The sequence below is a fragment of the Callorhinus ursinus genome, unplaced genomic scaffold, assembly GCF_003265705.2.
Source record: "Callorhinus ursinus isolate GAN/ISIS: 27379988/994484 unplaced genomic scaffold, GSC_fseal_2.0 scaffold13, whole genome shotgun sequence".
NCBI classification, from domain to species: domain Eukaryota; kingdom Metazoa; phylum Chordata; class Mammalia; order Carnivora; family Otariidae; genus Callorhinus; species Callorhinus ursinus.
This window is the reverse complement of record NW_027397075.1, coordinates 11,530,254-11,548,848: the sequence shown is the minus strand read 5'-3', so window position 1 is coordinate 11,548,848 and position 18,595 is coordinate 11,530,254. Positions and strand designations below refer to the sequence as shown.

The window sequence follows — 18,595 nt, the reverse complement described above, 5'->3', positions numbered from 1 at the left end:
ACGATCACCGATCTTTCCCTGACACTGGTGGACTTCTGTCCATGCCCACGTCATATGAACAAACATAAAAGAAACACCTAGAGCTGCCCAATGCACACAGAGGACCTGTCTGTTTTAAACAAACCAGATACACAGTAATTCAAATTTTACCAGAAGGATGGGCCCCATTTATACATTGCAATTTTTTTTTTTAACCATCAGTTTCCTCTGGTGAATTTAAAATTTTGAATGTCAATGGGTATGGGGATAGTTAAATTATGGTGTACTCATAGTATGGAATTGTATGCAGCTGTTAAAAAAGGAAGAGATGGCTCCACATCAGGGGTTCTTTCCACATCTCAAAGGTCCCTCAGGGAACCTGTGGCACCCCCTACAACAAAGATTATCCAGTCCAAATTTTCAACAGTGCTGAAATTGAGAAACTCAACTCTATATGAACTATCTGGAAAAGATATTCACGGTCTGTTGGTAAGACAATAAAAAGCAAGTACATAGGTCAATATCTACAGCCCTGATCCATTTTTTAAAGTTATATTTTTGTGTGTATGTATGCATATATGGGCAAGTATGTTTGTACATGTGTAGGAAGAGAAGAACACATGTCAAAATGGCATCCATGATTATCTTTTCAGGGGTGACTTTGGAGAGTGGTAAGGACTTCATTTATAATACAGAAAAGAGTGGTGGGGAAAACAATATTGATTTTGATTTATATAAATTCAGTTGACACCCTACTCCCAGGATCACACATGCTGCAAAATGGATTTTCACAGGGCGGGACATTGACATAAAGCACATACATAGCTTTTCAAAGGACTGTTAGATGAAGTTCATCTAGATGAATGCTGTAAATGAGTTTTTTATGGGAGACTCTTTCTTTTCATTGCCCTGTGTCTGCCATTAGTTACAGTTGAGCTTGGCAATACTGGGATTTGATTTCTTAAACAAAATAAAATGAAATGCTTCATACGGGGCATAAACGGATCCAAGTGGTTAAAGATGCATAAAAAGTCTTTAAAACCACTTCATGGCATACCAAGATGACCAACACCCTGAAAACAACTGCCACAGAATATTCATTTTGACCAAATTGTCCTGCCGGTCTCCTTGCTTTCAGCCAAATTGTTTTCAGCAGCACAGAGATGTGTCCAGAAGCCTTTGAAGAGTCTATTATTATGCAATTATTATGCAGTAACCAGACCAGGGACAAGAGTGCAGTGTAAGAGACACAGCTGCAGTGGATCAGCTGGGATTGAATGTAGGGGTAATCGAGGGCAGGCACCCAGGCTGCAGGCTCAGTGGACTGGGAGAGCCCTGAGATGAAGGAGGTGCAGCTGGTGGCAAGAGGAGAGCTTGGCTTGGGTCCTGTGGAGTTGAAATGTCACTGGTACTTGGAGAGAGGAGAGGACAGTCAGTTTGTGGGGTCTGGAGTGCAGGAGAACAGTCAGGACTAGGTGCAGACACTCAGGGGTCTTAAAGGAGGTGGGAACTGGGGTCCCAGGGAGATAGATAGTAAATGGTCCCAAGGGAGGGTAAGATGCATGCAGAGGATGCTGGTGTTCCTGGAACAGGCACAGGAAGAGGAGCCCATGAGAAAGGACTCTGGGAAAAGTCAGAAAGGGGACAAGACAGCACCTTAAGGGAGTGGAGAGTTACTGCAGAGGGCTTCTGCCAAGTTGAGAAGGTAGAAGGAGCTGTGGTTGTCCAATAAGGCTGACTAGGTGGGCAGGGGCTCCAGGCGCAGAGGAGCAAATGAGAGGGCAGGAAGGAGTGTCACACACTCTTCTTCAGGGCTGTAGCCTAACTTGTATATTGTGGTCCCCTAATTAGTATCTGCTTCTCCCCCAGACCATAAGTGCCATTGGGGGCCTTGTCCTTTGTGCTCCTTATAGTGTCTCCTGTGTTGAGCACAAGTCCTGGAGGGTGCATGGAAAGAAGCAAAGAGAACAGAGCTTTATTGTTTGTAAAGAGGCTGAGGGAGCAAGGAAAAGAAGGTGAGCTTTGAATACATTTCTGGGCCCAGAGAAGGAGCTTGTTGGGCACTGAACCCTGCTTGGGACAGCCAGTGCCCAGGGGCTTATCCTCAGTTGGGCAGAGTCTGGGAAAGGGATTTTCTTGTTTCTGTCTTGGGTTCTGAGGTGCTGGTAGAGTCCACAGGCATACGATGAAAGGCTTGATCTGAGCTTCAGGCAGGGAAAAGGGGAGCTTTTATTTTATTTCATTTTTAAGATTTTATTTGACAGAGACATGGCGAGAGAGGGAACACAAGCAGGGGGAGTGGGAGAGGGAGAAGCAGGCTTCCCGCTGAGCAGGGAGCCTGATGCGGGGCTCGATTCCAGGATCCTGAGATCATGACCTGAGCCGAAGGCAGACACTTGACTGAGTCACCCAGGTGCCCCAAGGGGAGATTTTGGTACGTTCTCTCCCTTTGGGTGGGAAACCATCTTGGCATGGAGGGTGATATCCTGGGCACAGGGGCAGGCTGGCCTTGAAATTTGCATTTCAGAAAGCGTCTCGGCAACTCACCTTTTCCCTTCCAATTTAGCCAGGGCCCTTCCTGTGTTGGGAACTGGCTCAGCATTCCGAGGACAGGTTGGGGAGGGGAGGGAAGCTTGTGCATGGATTAGGCGACTCCCCTGGGGCTACTTGGGGTAGTTGAGCTGAGTAGGGTGTGGCTTTTTTGGTACTTTGAAGAGATACTTTGATTCTTCCTGTGGCTTCCTGATTTGCTTAGAAAAACACCCAAATTTGTATGTTAACCTTCAAGGCCAGATGAGATCTGGTCCCTGCCTGCCTCTCTGATGTCTGACTACTCCCAGCTACTTCAGCCTTCCTGTTGGTTGGCTCTCTTCCATTTGTGCCTGCCCGAGGGCCTTTGTACCTGCTGTCCCTGCATTGAAAATACCTACCCCAGATACGTCTGGCTCCTTCTTGTCATTCAGCTCTCAATACCCACTACCTCCGACCCCCCAGTCTACAGTAGCACTCCTCACTCTTTCCCCCATAACCCATTTTATCATCTTTGGACTTACCACTGTCTGATATGATCTTCATCTATTAGTTATTATCTTCCTTATTTGCTATGTTCTCCCTCTTCTCTTTCCCACCCCATGGCAGGAACTTGCCTTGCTGTTTATTGTTATAAATGCAGAGCCTATAACAGCACCTGGCATGTGTTAGGCACTCAACGTACATTTTTGGATTGAATAAATCAAATATTTCTTTCCAAAGAATGTAGTTATTTTGTCTAAGAGAAAAACATAGGAAAAGCAATTGTTGCAATGTGAAATTCAACATTTCTTGTCTTTGTATTTTTTTAATGCAGGATTTACTGTCCCCGCCATGCGACCTGGTCGAGGGTCAAGTAAGTACTCATTTTGTCCTGATTTAGGATTTTTGTTAAGTCTGGTGAAAATGAAGGAGGTAAAGTCTCATGCACTCTATTACTGTGCAAACCCAGTCCAGCCTTGTAGGGGTGCGGCTAAGGAGCAGGGTGAGCATTGCCAGAGTGATAGTTTTCTTAAGCTCCCCTCCCAGTTGGAGGGGCTCCTGGGCATAACTGGAACATACGTACCATCAGGCATAGCACTCCAGTCCTGTGCCCAAGGCAGACATCTATAATCAACCATAGCACAATTCAACCCTCACCCAGAGCAGTCTCTACCAATGGATCAGGGAAGGCTGGTGACATAGAACCTACTTGGCCCTGTTGATGTATGAGCTCTAGAAATCAGTTTTGCCAGGGTGTAGGTGGGTAAGTGATTAGATGGCCTCTTACTAGAAGCAATGAAAGTGGTTGTGAGGATGGAAGCCATACCCTTGCTTCTGTGTCATCATTGAGCTTTGAAGGTGGAGGAAGGAAGCCCCATCTGCTGGCATCACACATTTTTATTAGCGTCAGAGCCACCGGAGCTTGGCCATGTAAGAATATAATTGAACCAAACGGATCTATACCTTGGGGCAATGCATTTTTTTCATTGATTCTGACTCTACATTATTATTGTTGCTTAATGAGCTAATGTAACTTCTAATGAAGCCACATGGCCCTTGGATAGTTGAAGTAAGGTTTTATTTCCCTCATGACACTGTATCCTCTCTTCAATTAAAACCTGGGAAAGAAAATTAATACAAATGTAAGAATTTTTTTCTTCCTAAGATTAGTATCAAGATAGCGGCTTTTTATTACACATGTAAATGCGTGATGGGACTGGCGAGGTGCATGGGCGGCCTGGGGTTGGTGTAATTGGTGAAGGAGGCTGAATCTATGGTCTCTGTTGTTTGAGTGGTGATTAGAGCATGCTTCGTGCTCCCCTGTTCTTTCTCCTCCTGCCAGTGTCACTGCCCATTGGAGACCCCTCCCTAGGCTCCTGCTGTTGGCTGCCAGTTATGGGTAGAAGAATTTGAATAATTATAAGTAATTTACTGAGGCAAAATACACATAACATAAAAGTAACCATTTTAACATGAACAATTCAGTGGCATTTAGTATGTTCACAATGTTGTCAGCCGCTGCCTCTAAGCATTTTTATCACCCAAAGGTAATTACGTTAGCAGTCACTCCCTGTTCTCCCCTCCCCCAGCCCCTGACGACCACCAATCTGCTTTCTGTCTGTGGATTTGCCTGTTCTGAATATTTCACGTGAATGGAATCATACAATATGTGGTCTTTAGTGATTGGTTTCTCTCACTAAGCATAATGTTTACAAGATTCATCCACACTGTAGTATGTATCAGTACTTCATTCCTTTTATGGCTGAATAACATTCTATTGTATGGATATGCCACATGTGTTTATCCACTCATCTGGTGGTGGGTATTTTGGCTATTGTGAATAGTGCTGCTGTGAACATGCATGTACAAATATTTGAACACCTGTTTTTAATTATTTTGGATAGATACCTAGGAGTAGAATTGCAGGGTCATAGAGTAATTCTGTGTTTAACTTTTCGAAGAACCGCCAAACTGTTTCCTTCTTATAACGAGGAAACTGAATCTCAGCAAGGTCACTCCAGTGTTGGCTGGGATTTGAAGCCTAGCAGGCTGGCTCCAGGGCCCATGTTTTCAACTCCCATGCTGTCCTGCATTTGGCGGTGTCATATCTGGTTAGTATATTTTAGTTTGCACAGTACTGGGGAAAGCAAGGGTGGAAAGGACAAAGGACGACAGGCAGGCTCCTCTCACCTCAGGGGACCAGATGTATCATTCCTGGCCAACCAGTGGGCTTCCTGGTCTCTGATTTACCCTCCTTTTCCATTGGGCATCTTGATTTCTAAACTTTGGAAAGTCTGTGCGATTGCTGGATCATTTGATTGAGTTGGTTTGTAGATAGGTTGGTTGACGGAGTTATTCAATTTTTCTCTCTGTGTGTCTCTCTATATGTATGTATATAAAAATCAGGACAGACCATGTCACCTTGACAAAATAATATCAATTCGTTGGGCATTTGCTGTGATCTGTACAGTAACACTTATATTAGCCTAAATCTCCATGGCATGTAGGCAGACTAGGTCTCATCATCCCTCTTTCTACCATGCAGGGCAGAAGCCCAGAGAAATGAGGTAACTTGCCCCCAGTCACACAGCTTATAACTGGCAGAGCTGGGATTTGAACCTCCATCTGTGCCTCTCTGCAGCCTGGATTCTTCCTTATGTGTTTGCTGGTTTCCTTAGATTCCCCAGGGTGTCACATTTTCCACACTGGTGCAGTGATTGTGTGTTTTTTTTTAATCTCATTACAGTTCTGGTTTTCCCGGACCCACACAGCCCCCAGAGCATTTTGGGGTGCTCCGAAGTTCTTAGCTGGTCGTGAGAAAATGGGAATTCCTACTGGGGCATTGGCATTTCATTGCTCTCTTCCTAGTGGTTTACTAACCAGCATGTAGCAAAACAGATTGTCTGGTGTTTATGGTCAAGGTGGTGGTGCTAGTTTTGTTTTGTTTTGTTTTTTAACTGACTCTGCATCCTTGCCTTCTCAGTACTTCAGTGACTGCGGTGTGAGGTCCAAATCTGCTGTGTGGAGTTGCTCATCCTTCTTCCCCTCAGAGGGATGCTCCACAGAACTGGACAGGGAAGGTCGAGGTCTCTAGCTTCTCTGGCAGCTCAGAAAGCTTGAGACTCATCCTTCTAAGGTGAGAGGGTGATAAAGGTGGCATAGGTAGGTAGGTCCCACCCATAGGGAGTCCATGGCTCCTCAGGCACCAAGCAGTTAAATGCTCTGCCTGGAAAGTAACTTCCTAGAGCCTCACTTCCTTCCCCAGGTGCCCCTCTCCTGAGGGTGATAAAGCATGAAGGGGAGCTGGGGCATATTTACACCTGCTCCATGCACAAGCTTCAGTGGCAGTAATTTTCTGACCTTTTAAAATGGATAAATCTCCTTGGCAGTGGCGTATTTCTAAAGCTTAGCTCAGAGTGGGGGCTGAGGCACTGACACTGACACTGAGGCACCAACAATGGGCAAGTTGGAGACATGGCCAGACCAAGGAGAAGATTATTAGCCCTGAGGGGATCTGTTCTAGAAACCTGCCACGCCCATGGTGGTTTGGGTGGCAAAGTATGTTTTTGGCCAGAGTGTGAGTCCTTGCGTCACCTCCCAGATGGATGAAAGCGGCAGGCTGTTTTTCAGATTGCAGTGGATTTATTCCTTTGATCACCTGCCTTCGTCTGTCTCCTCTGTGGGCTCTGATGGATGCTCTGTTCTCATGTCTCCGTTATTCGCTGTCACAGGGAACACGGGACAAGAATCTTATTATCACTGGCTGCTTAACTCCCTTCTAGCATCACCAGGGAGCATAATAACTGCGTGGTTGGCCGTTCCCTTTCTTTTATCCTCCTTTCCTTTCTCCTCCCTCCTGAGCTTCCAACCAAGAGGTGTAGGAGAGCCTGAGAGAAGGGTATGGCATTTCTCAGACACCTGCTGTGTGCTGGTGTACCCCCACAAGAAAGGTGGTTGTTAAACCCCTTTGTGCATGGAGAGCCTCGTGCTCAGAGAGGCAAATAACCATCCCAGGTCACCCAGCTCACTGAGTCCAGGGCAAGGATTAAAATCTAGGCCTAACTAACCATGGGGTATTTTCTCTCTTTCTAATGCTGTCTCCAGAACTGGGAGTGGCGGTGTGAACGCTCAGATGAGTCCCTTCCCAATACCTAGGCTCTTTACTTCTCATGATGGTGCCTGTGCTCCCTGTCTGGACTGGGTCTCACCTCCTTCCATCAGCTGTTTGTAAATTCACAGCACCCTCTCTGTTAGAGAGGCTGGGACTGGCTTTCCAGGGATCGTTTCCTAACAGAAGGAATGCTCTTTTCTGCCCAGCAAGTGTCACTTCATAATTACCAGTGTAATTAGAGCAGGATTTACCATCTGAGCCTCTGTGGAAGCTGCAAGCCTGCCTTTATAGGTCGCTCTGGCTTAGAAGGGTGTATGACTACCTGAGGAACCCATGGTGTCCTTAGGGCTCCAGCAGACCCACAGGGAGTTACCTCTCAGACTATCCAGGTAGATCTAGAGGCTTCCCATGGTTCCAAGAATAACACCCAAACACCCTGGCAGGAGCTGGCTCCCAGGCACCTTTCTGACCAGGCCTTTGCCAGCCCCCTGCTCCTTGAGGCTCTCAGATCCAGTGCCCTTTCTTTAGGAGCTTCTGATGACTGACCAAAGTATCAGCATCTTTCCTGCCCCAAACATGTTCTTTTCTGTTGTATCTTAACTTCTTTATGGCACTTACCACTATCTGAAATAATATTCTTCTTCTCATGTTCATTTTCTTGACTTCCTCTTACTAAAATATAAGCTCCTCAAGAACCATCTTTGCTTACTGGTCTTCACATGTCCTGCTGAATGAAAATCTGAGACCTTAGCCGATACCTTCTTACTCTTGTTACACTCAATTATATTCCATTGTTTTTCACCACTCCTCTGTTTTTACTTACTTTGTCTACTTATCCTTTTTTTCCTTTGTGTGTGGAGGAAGGCTGTAAAATTCCTAATAAGAAGCACCTTATCTTTGTATTCCACTGGATCTCCAGTGCCTGGTATGGAGTAGATTCTCAGTGCACATTGTATGGGTGGGTGGTGGGTTTGGGATGGATTGGATGGGGTGGGTGGGTGAATGGTTGGAATGACAGATGGATGAATGGGTGGGTGAGTGGGTGAGTGGGCTTGGGGATGGATGGATGAGTGGGTGGATGGAACAATGGGATAGATGAATGAATGAATGGGGTGGGTGGGTGAGTAGATGGATTGATGGTTGGATAAATGGGCAAGTCTCACTGAATTTTCCTGAGGTACCCCTTGGACACTTGTAGTAGTGTGCTCCATCTTACAAACTTTTTTTGGATGGTTTGGTTAGGGTCTCCCAGAACGACTATATTTCTGTCCATTTCTGGAAACTTGTCGGAGTTTGTGCTTTATGTATTTTGAGCCCCTGTCATATGACTCACAAAGGCTATTTATTGAGTGGTATTGGTTATGGATTGAAACTTTCATGGATATAAATGGCCATGTTGAGCTTTGTTAATGCTCTCTGCCTTGGGCTTTTTTGAAATCAGTGTTGCACTCTCTCTCTCTCTTTCTCTCTCTCTCTCTGATTCCCATGGGCCTGGACACATCCTTTCGTTGTTACTCTTCTTTGATTTCTCTTTGTTGGAGGTATCTCTTGGAGGTAGACTATGGATATATCTTGTTTATTCACCCAGTCTGAGAATCTTAGCCTTTTAATAGTGGAATTCAGTGTATTTGTCATAATATATATGTTTGATCAGCTGTCATTTAAAAAATTCCTTAAGAACTTTTCTTGCTGTTGCAATTATTTTCTCTCTTCTTGGCTCTACAGATTGTTTGATTTGCTTTTATCTTACCTGCTGTTTTGGAAGGTAGGCATCCTGTTATTAATTCTACATATGGTTGCCCTTCACTTCATTGAAAAGGATGCTGTAACCCTTGTTTCACTGTCAAAGTCAAGAAGGAAATGGCATCTTTGAATTCCATCCATGCAAGATGAGGAAATTGAGCTCACCTGCACTTTGCATTTCCCTGCACCTTCTTCAGTCTTCACAGCCTTTGGCACCATAATGGAGACCTTCAGAGCCAGCTTAATGTCCTTAAGTTTTAATTTTGACATCGTCATAGTAATGGGTAGTGCTTGTGGATGGGGTTGTAGATTAACAGGCACTATGATAAGCACCAGGTACAGAATTTCTCACCTAATCTTGAAAACCCAAGGAAGAACTGTCCTTTGTCTTCACTTTTAGATGGTGAAAGTGAGTCTTTGGGGTTTTGTAACTTGCCTGAGGTCACATATTTGAGTAGGTGGCAGAGCCATTAGTATGTGGAACTGATTCTAGCTCTTAACTATGGCTGTTTTGTTCACTGTCAGAAATGACTGCTGCCAGCCGTAGGTGGCTTTGGAAATGTATTTACACCCAGCAGTTCATCCGGGCTCTTACCTGCTGTTTCCACCCACAGTGCTCCCTTCTTGAATTAGATTTATGTTACTGACCCCAGACTTCTAGACCAGTACCACCCACATTTTGGTGTGTCAGGAGAACCCGTGGGGGTGCTTGTTAAAATGCAGAATCTGATTCAGGAAGTTTGGAGTGAGGCCTGAGATCCTGCATTTCTTATAAGCTCCAAGGTGATGCTGATGCTCTAGTCTCAATACCTTTCTGTGATAGAAAGATTGTGGATTACTCCAGAACCTAGTCACTCTGTCTGCTTAATTGGCCTTGTTTTTATTGGTGCTCTAGTTGACTACTCTTTAATGCAGTAGTTAAACAAATGGACCCTGAAGATGACTGCCTTGATTCAAATCCCAGCCCTGCTACTGTCTCACTGGGATAACAATACCTATCTCACTGGATTATTTAAGCAAAATGAGATAACGAATTGTTTAGAACAGTGTCTGGCACATGCTGAGGGCAGGATTCATGCTTGGTATTGTTATTGGCTCCACTGAGGATTTGCTACCTTCCTCCCTGCTCTCCCAGCTCTTTTCTCAGCCTTTGGGATTTCTGCAGACCCAGTCCTTAACGTCCAGGTTCTTCCTGTTTCCTCTACATGAATCCTTTCCTCAAGATGGCTGGAGTCTCACCTCTTCCATGCAGCCCTCCTAGTTAACCTTTCTTTGTCTAATCCTCCCAGCCAGTCTTATAAAAATTTCTGCCTCTCCACCTAGCTGCAAGAGTACATATTGAACTTTTGTAACTGATAATTTTGTGTATGTCGATTTGAAAAAATATACTTTGCTTGGCTATTTGAGACTGGAAGCAAGACCTCTGGGGAGATTTTGAGTAAAAACAGAGTGCTGCTGTTGAGCTACCTGGGGGACTAATCTTCCCGAGTGGGTTGTACAAGCTTAGATTCAAAAGAGAATTGGTTAGGATAATAGGGGTTTAGAGGCCACTGGGTGGGGAGAGCAATGGAAGAAGAGAGAAGACACGAAGCGGCTGTCATCTGGAAGAAAACTTTGGAGAAGGATCAGGGATTTTTGAAGGAAATTGTCAGGAAGTTCTGCATCATTATGTACAACATTTTCCTCTGTCCCATCAACCTCCAAACTGTTCAGCAAAATGTCCATTTACTGTTAGTGTTTTGTGGGATTGGCTCAGTTTTGGAGGATGTTGATGAAGTGCCAGGTATGGTCTCATGGTGGGTATGGTAGGGGTCTGGTTGATGTGTTGGCAGTTCATCTACACTGAGGTGGGGCTCAGATGTTAGTATTTTTGAAAATTTTCCAGGTGATGTCAATATACAGCCAAGGTTGGGGACTCCCAACTGTGTGTGCCTCACATTCATTGAATAGGGTGTTTATGGTGTTAAGATCCCAGAGCCACTTTTTAAGAAGGTGGTGGTCATGTTACGATGGTCATGTAAGTTTGGGGAAAAAAAGCCAATTGGGTTTCTTCACTACAGGGTTTATCAGCACCTTTAATATGCTGATAATAATATGTTTTAACCATACAACCTTTTTGAGGAATCTCTCTTAACATGATGTGGGTACTTGATACCTACTTTTCATCTGCGGTCCCTAGAGTCAATTTCCACTAAAAAAGTTCCACTAGATACCTTTACGTTGGTGGATTTGATGATGATGATGATGATGGGTACTGGTGAAGGAGATAGTGATTTTGATTATGATCTTCTCATGACCAAGCAAAGACTCAAAGGACTAGGAAGGAAATACTCAGCCCCCCTCCCGGGGACAGGCTGTCTTCCCTACCAGGTGGCCCAGACTGTCATTTCCAATTTGGGAAACGGTCTTACTTTGCATAAGTGATTGAAGTAATTGCACTGGCTGTTTCTCTTAATCTACAAGATTCTGAGTAGGGATGGGACAGCTAATGGGGTTAGTTCTGATTTTCTCTAGATTGTTTCTGATGCACAGTCACTGTCTTTTTTGGTCACCCCATTTGCAAGCTCCATATCAGGGAGCCATAGCACATGTTATCCAACCTCTTACCACCTCTGATGGGATTGTGTGTCAGGATGGATTCCTGATGGTTCCCTCTCTTGTGGATGCCTCACGTTTTCTGATTGCAGAAGAGTCTTCCTAGAGACCTGTACAATGATGTGTCATGTCACTGAAGGGCATTTCTGGCTCAGGTACTCTTGTCTTTCCCCAGCCATTTAGTGTGACTTTTTTTTGCCAGCTCAGGCAGACAGGATGTGATGGAGGGCTCATCTCACCCAACCTCAAATGTGCTTCTCCTTGCATCTCACTGCACATCGCGGTGGCCAGCCTAGGCTACCCACTTTTAGGTGACCATTCTTTCTGTTTGTTTGTTTTTTGCTTCAACTCAGTAGGAAGAGAACAAGGAATGCATAACCCATAGAACTGAAATTCTGCATCCCCCACCTCCCTTGGAGGAGCAGGTGACAGAAGAGGCGGCCAAACATTCCTGATTCCACAGCCAAATGTTACCTGCTACCTGGGGGCTCAGCTTGGTAGAGTAAATTTCAGAGCCTTGGCATGTTTTCATCCCAATTTAGGTTAGACTAGCAAAGGGAGTTTGATTTCTAAAAGTGGGGCAGTATCCACACTATCCGATCTGAGCAGACAGAGGGTTGGAGTGGGCCAACAGAGAGAGGGAAGGCTTAGCATATGTGGGGTTGTGTGTTCCTGGTGGCCAAGCTCCTGGTGTGCCTTTCGGTAATGGGTAATAAGTGTGCAGTTATTTAATTTGGAGTCAGAGCGGCAGCATTATCGATTACTTGGAACATCTGAAGCTCTAGAAAAAAACCCTTGCATGAAGAAGTATGTCTGTAGCAAATCATCGAGCATTTAAAGTTAAACAGACACATACAACATATGTGAAGTAATTCTCATTGGTATTATGACTGCAGGATTAGAGGTGCTAGTCAACTCTGAGATGCCAGCCCCAGATTCAGGTGTGCAGAAGGAAGGGTGGATGGAGCACATCTGCTTCTCTCCAGATTGACTTTCTTCTCTTCTCTAACCTGCACTTGCCTTGGGAGGCTTTCCTCTGTAGACCATAGCACCAGGCACCCTTGTCTACTGGCTTCTGGTTGGGTTTGGGCAATAGGGAGTCACAGCAGGTTATAGGAAAAGGGAGGAGAGGGCAAGGCATTTGTAGACCCTGCTTCCTCCTGTGGGCTGCTGCATTCCTAGACTAGGATCTCAGGCAACCCTCTCTATTTTCAGGTTCAGAGATGGTGGCAGAACCTGGAGTCCCACTGTTACTAGCCCCAGAGCACTGTATTATCTTTTGTGGGTCTCCTATCCCCTACCCACACCTTTATAAATAGTCCCTTTATTAAATTCCTCTCCAATTATCCTAATTTGAGTGTGCCATCTGTTCCTTCCTGGGACCCTGGCTCATACAATGGAGAAGACGTTCAATCACATAAGAATGGAGTCACACTTTAAGTGCCACCTTCTCAGAGAGACCTCCCTGATCCCTGTTACTCTCTTTTACAGCATCTGTTTGATTTCCTTCATGATACTTGTCAAAGGTTGGTGCTATCATGTCCTTCATTTCTTGGTGTGTTTGTTGCTCATCTCCTCTTCTAAAACAAGGACTGTCAGCACAGAGAAGTTAGGTGACTTGCCCAAGACCACACAGCTAGGAGAGGGTAGAGATGTAATTTGAACCTAGGTCTCTGATTCCAAAGTACCTCCTCCCAGAGCTGTGCACAGAGTGTGAGCTTCAGGTGAGGTACTGTTTCCCTAGAGTATCTGTTACCTGTTTTCATGGTGGACAGAGAAATCTTGGGTTTCCTAAAACATTCCTTGAACCCAAAGCTGGTTCCTCTTTTGCATCAGGCTTTTTGCCCTGAAACAGAGCCAGAGAGTGGTCCTCAGCATCCTTGGTCCTTCCCTTCATTTTCCACTCTCCATCCTCCATCTCAGCCACCAGGAGGTCAGGACCTTGACTCTTGTCCATAGGCCCTTCTTTCTGTACTCAGAGATGGTTACTGTGCTCAGGCCTGCTGGGCCTTGGGGCCACTCAGATGCTCAGGTGGCAGGATTCTCTTCAGAGATGGGAGCTATCTCACATTCACAGAGTGGCTTATGGTCTGGGTTTTCTTTCAATGGGAGATACACAAAAGCAAACCCTGCTGAGCTCTGTGGAATCACTAATGATGTGTGTTGAAGTGTTTGACCACAGGGTGAAGCTGATGGGGGATTTTCTCCTAATCTCTCTCAAAGGTCTCAAGGAAGAGGAGATAAGAGCACACACATACCTGTTATACATCCATAAACACTTCCCCATCTATACCTCATGTGTAGATATAAAACAATTTACACACTTTCTCGAAAGTACAGACAAGTATGAAGAAAATAAAAATTCCATGATCTCGTCACCTAGACAACCCCTGCTGACACTAAAAATGCACCTAATTAGCCAATTCAAATGGTACAGGAAGGTACAAAATGCCTCCTACCCCCATCCCTCACCCAGTCTGTCCTACTTCCCAATGGCTTTGTGAATTCCTTCTGGAAAAATAATCTATGGCCATGCTAGTGTGTGACTTTGTATATAGAGCCTTAAACATTGATACCAATGTGGTCACACACAACACATTCTTTGGTGACTTGACTGTTCTCTTCTTTTACTTGGAGTTCTGCCCATAGCAGCACAAAAATAGTTTTATTCCTTTCTTCATGATGGCTGCATAATATGTCATCATATGGATGTACCGTGATTTGTTTGATCTTGACAGCTTGTTTCCACTGATTTGCTTTTAGAAGCAATGTTTCAGTGAACATCATTGTGCATATATCTTGTCATATTTTTCAAGGAAATCTATGTAGAATATATCCCTGAAGGTAGAACAGCTCGATCAAAGGTCTGAGCATTTAAAATTTCAATAGATATTGCTAAATTACCCTTGGTGATGGTTGTAGTCTCATATATGATCACATCATTGAGTATCAGTCTGTGGTACCTCACACAAGTATATTAATTCTAAAAATATTCAAAGATTCTCAACGATGGAAGTGGGGCAGTTCATTTGTTCTTCTTTGACATTCACACTGGTGCACACAACCTCTGTGGTGGCACTTTTCATGTTGACTTAATTTTTCTTTCCTGGCTCCCCCCATTAAACTGGCACCATCTAAAGTGGGATCAGGGTCTTAAATACAGCATCCTTACCCAACACAGTAGCTAGCTTATAGTTGACATCCATACGTGTTTGCTCGAATCTTTTTACTATTCTGTCTCATAGGACAACTGCCATGGAAACAAATTCTCTGCTCTCAAAGATAGGATTACCACCCATCTGGGTATCTTTCTTCTTGGTCATGGCCATTTGCTATGTCCTGGGAAAGGAAGATACTGTGTACCTCACTTGGACTACAATTTCTCAGTCAGCCTTTGTTTTACTTTGCTCAAGTTGCCGTAACAAATTCACCACAGATTAGGTGGCTTAAACATCAGAAATGCATTTTCTTAAAATTCTAGAAGCTGGAAGTCTTGAGATCAAAACTTGAAGGGTTGTTCTCTTCTGAGGCCCCTCTCCTTGGCTTGTAGATGGCTGTCTTCTCCTTGTGTCTTTCCTCTGTGTTAGTGTCCTAATCTTCTCTCTAAAGAGGATACCGGTCAAATTGGATTGGGGCCCACCGCAGTGACCTCATTTAATATTAATTACCTCTGTAAAAACTCATCTCCAGGGATGCCTGCTTGGCTCAGTCGGTTAAGAATCTGCCTTTGGCTCAGGTCATGATCCCAGGATCCTGGGATTGAGTTCCATGTTGGGCTCCTTGCTCAGCGGGGAGCCTGCTTCTCCCTCTGCCTGCCACTCCCCCTGCTTGTGCTCTCTCTCTCTGACAAATGAATAAAATCTTAAAAAAACAAAAACAAAAAACAAAAACCCTCTCCAAATAGTCACATTCTGAGGTACTAGGGGCTAGGACTACGATGAATGAATTTTTGAGGGAGAACTCAACCCATAACAGCCCTCCTCTTAGGTACTGATGATAGGGACCCCTGTGCCAGTAAGGGTCCTATACTGGCAACCTTCACTTTGAGTCACATGATAAACCCATGGGACATCACTTTTCACCATCATGATGACTTTTCCAATCTCTTTCAGAGATCTAGGACTTAGAAGATGCTTGGTCCAGGTGAGCCATGAAGTGTCTGGGGCAGGGCAGTGTGGGCCTTATTTCTCAGGCTGTGGACACAGATGACTTTCTTATGCCTAGCACTCCCGTGTGCTGTAAGAGTCTTATACTCCATTCTGTACTTGGAAGCAAGGAATTTGCTTCTGGGTGGAGATGATGGGCAGATGTGTGTTTGGTTGTTTCTCCTGTCTCTTGGAGCCCAGCCAGGGCTGGCTGGTGAGGTGTGACTTGTCATGGGCAAAGCCCGTGGAGGAAAGGGAGCCAGGGCTGCTGACAAAACTCAGCATGTGAGCCAGGAAGGAAGGAAGACAAAGCAGGCACTTGGTTCAAATCTAATTTTCCACACTAATGCTGATGGATTGTAAGCAGTGCTTGAAGTGCTGTGTGTACCCACAATCTGAGACCACACCCAGGTTCATAAAGAAAGAATGCCTTGATTGACTTAAGATGCCAGCCAAGGGCACAGGGTGGAGTTTGGGGGCATATGTACCCTTCCTGCCTCTACATGTGCCATTGTTGTGCATGAAGCAGGTCGTCCTGGCCTGTACTACCCTTCCAGAAGCTTCTGGGTAAATGGCTTTTCCTGCAGCTTTGGGCTTAGTTTACTTCCTGGGTAAGGGATATTCTCAAGGTCCTGAAGGGCAAACAAAAAGGTGATAATCATTGCTCTTAGGAGGCTGTAAGTAGCTTGTGGAGCAGAATACCATTTTCTGATCCTTTGCTTTTGAAATTCCTCTGAGAGTTGACCCTGTAGAGCACATACATCCCATCAGCTATCACAGACAACAAAACTGGTTACATATAAGTGTCACAGAGTACTAACCCCAGAAAGAGCCTTCATGTCTGGGGCCCAGTGTAGGGGAGTTCTTAAAATAGTTTACAAAGCATGACTGGGGGAAGTGTCGAAAATGCGCTCATTGTCAGAGTTTAAGGCCCTTTATGACTTGGGATTCTCCATTGGGATATAGCCCCTTTTTTTCTGAGTCATTCTAGGATCACCAATAGCAGGGTGGCAGGCGTGATGTATGTGCCAGCAATGCTCTTGGCAGACATCATTAGTCCATCAGGATACACTTGGTCTCTGCTGTTCTGTGATCACCACTCTTTTCCAGGTCTGGCTCCAGATGCCCCTAGAAGAAGCCTTGCTTGACGAATCCCACAAGGCATACCTGCCTGCCCCCCCCTCCACATTTATAACATAGTGGAGTTGCTTTAGATTTCCAAGGCTCCTTCCAATCTAATTGTCTCCAGTTTCCACACCCTTCAGATGTAATCTTGGAGACTGAGAGCTTCTCCTCTGTATGGTTGTCCTGGCTGTCAGGCTCCATGTTTTGTAGTATGGAATATGGTGAAACTCTCTACTTCTGGATATGCCAATTTGTCTTTCATAATGCTCCAGACAGGATCAGAGTGGAAGTTTGCCTTCTGATCCACTGATAAAGCCAAGGTCTATTGTGTGAATACAAATACGGATGAGCATATCAGTTGCCTACTGCTGAGTAACAAATTACCCCCACACTTAGCAACTTAAAATAACAAACATTAACTATCTCATGGTTTCTGTGGGTCGGGAGTTTCCCAGTGGCTCAGCTGATGTTCTGCCTCAAAGTCTCTCACGGGCTGTAGTTACGATATTGGCTAGAACTGTAGTCCCCTTGGGGCTTGACTGGGGAGGACCCCTTTCTAGACTCACACATGAGGCTGGTTGGGCTGAGAGCCTCAGGTTTTCACTGGCTGCAGGCTGGAGACATTAGTTCCTTGACACACGGATCTCTCCAGAGGGCAGCTCATATGTTATCAGCTTTTCTTAGAGCAAATAAGTGAGAGAGAACACCAGGACAGAAGGTGCAGGTTTTTGGTAACCTAACATTGGAAGTGACATCACATTTCTTTTGCTGTATTCCTTTCATGAGAAGCAAATCAGTAAGTTCAGCCCATACTTGACGGGATTATACAAGGGTGTGAATACCAGGAGGCGGGGATCATTGGAGACCATCGGAGACCATCCTAGAGGTTTCCTATTGTAATTAGAGTATAAAATGAAGTGCTTAGTAATAATGATGGTATTATAGAAATTAAGCACATATCAAATGCCTGGCACCATAATCAGAGACTTACATGGATTTCAAGGTTGATTCCTCATTATAACTCAAGGAGGGAGGTGCCGCTGTCTCCATTTCACAGATAAATTGAGGCTGACAGAAGCTAAGTAACTTGCCCAGGCTGTCTGACTCTGGAACCCGCGTTTTTGACCAGGAGGCTCTATTGCCTTTGAACTACTTTAAGGGGTTTTCTTAGGTACTGTCAAGAGTTTCAGAAGTGATTGTGAATGTGTACCCTCTGTGGGAACACAAGAATGAAGAAGGGGTTGAGGACTGACCGAGAATTTGTGGTCATATGGCACTTAATACTGTAATCTTAGGGATGTCATTTCCTCTTGGACCTTAGTTTCTCTCTTTGGAAAGTGGAGATGATCATGGTTCCTACATCCTAAGATTGTTGTGAGAATTGAAAGAGGCAGCACAAAGTTCCTAGCTCCTAGTAGGAATTCCATATGAGCTAGTTTGCCTTCTCTTTGTTTCCCAATAATTTATTCTAATTCTGACAATTGTTTTTTTCTCCCCTGAAGCACTTCCTCTAAGAATTGCTTTATTCCTGTCATTCTTAAAAGTAATAACACTTAAAGCCCTATAAAAATGCTGTGCAATGCAGACTGCCTTTCCTCTGGGGAGTCCCAGTGATGAAGACTCAACGTAGGGAATGTCCAAGTGATTGAGGCTAACTTTGGGTTCCATACAGGGTTGTTGTACTTCCTGAAAACTGCCTATGATGGAGAGAGCATTTGGAGAGAGGAACAAGGGGCCCTAGGAAGCTTCTTGTTCTCCATCTGACCTCCAGCTTGGATGTCTTGTCTTCTGAGTGAGGGGAGAGGAGCCAAGGGGACCAGTGAGAGCCTGTATTCCTAGCAGACATCAGTATTCAGCCTTATCACTGTTTAGAGTGAACAAGTAT

The 18,595-nt window shown here is 44.9% G+C and overlaps 1 protein-coding gene across 3 annotated transcripts in view; it reads left to right on the top strand.

The window, feature by feature from the left end:
* Nucleotides 1–18,595, top strand: part of RBFOX1 (RNA binding fox-1 homolog 1) — a 2,099,893-nt gene that overhangs the window by 187,310 nt on the left and 1,893,988 nt on the right. For all 3 annotated transcript variants that reach the window (XM_073899542.1, XM_073899544.1, XM_073899543.1), the window contains exon 2: nt 3,326–3,364. In XM_073899542.1, coding sequence (XP_073755643.1) covers nt 3,326–3,364 — 39 coding nt within the window. The remainder of the gene's footprint in view (nt 1–3,325; nt 3,365–18,595) is intronic.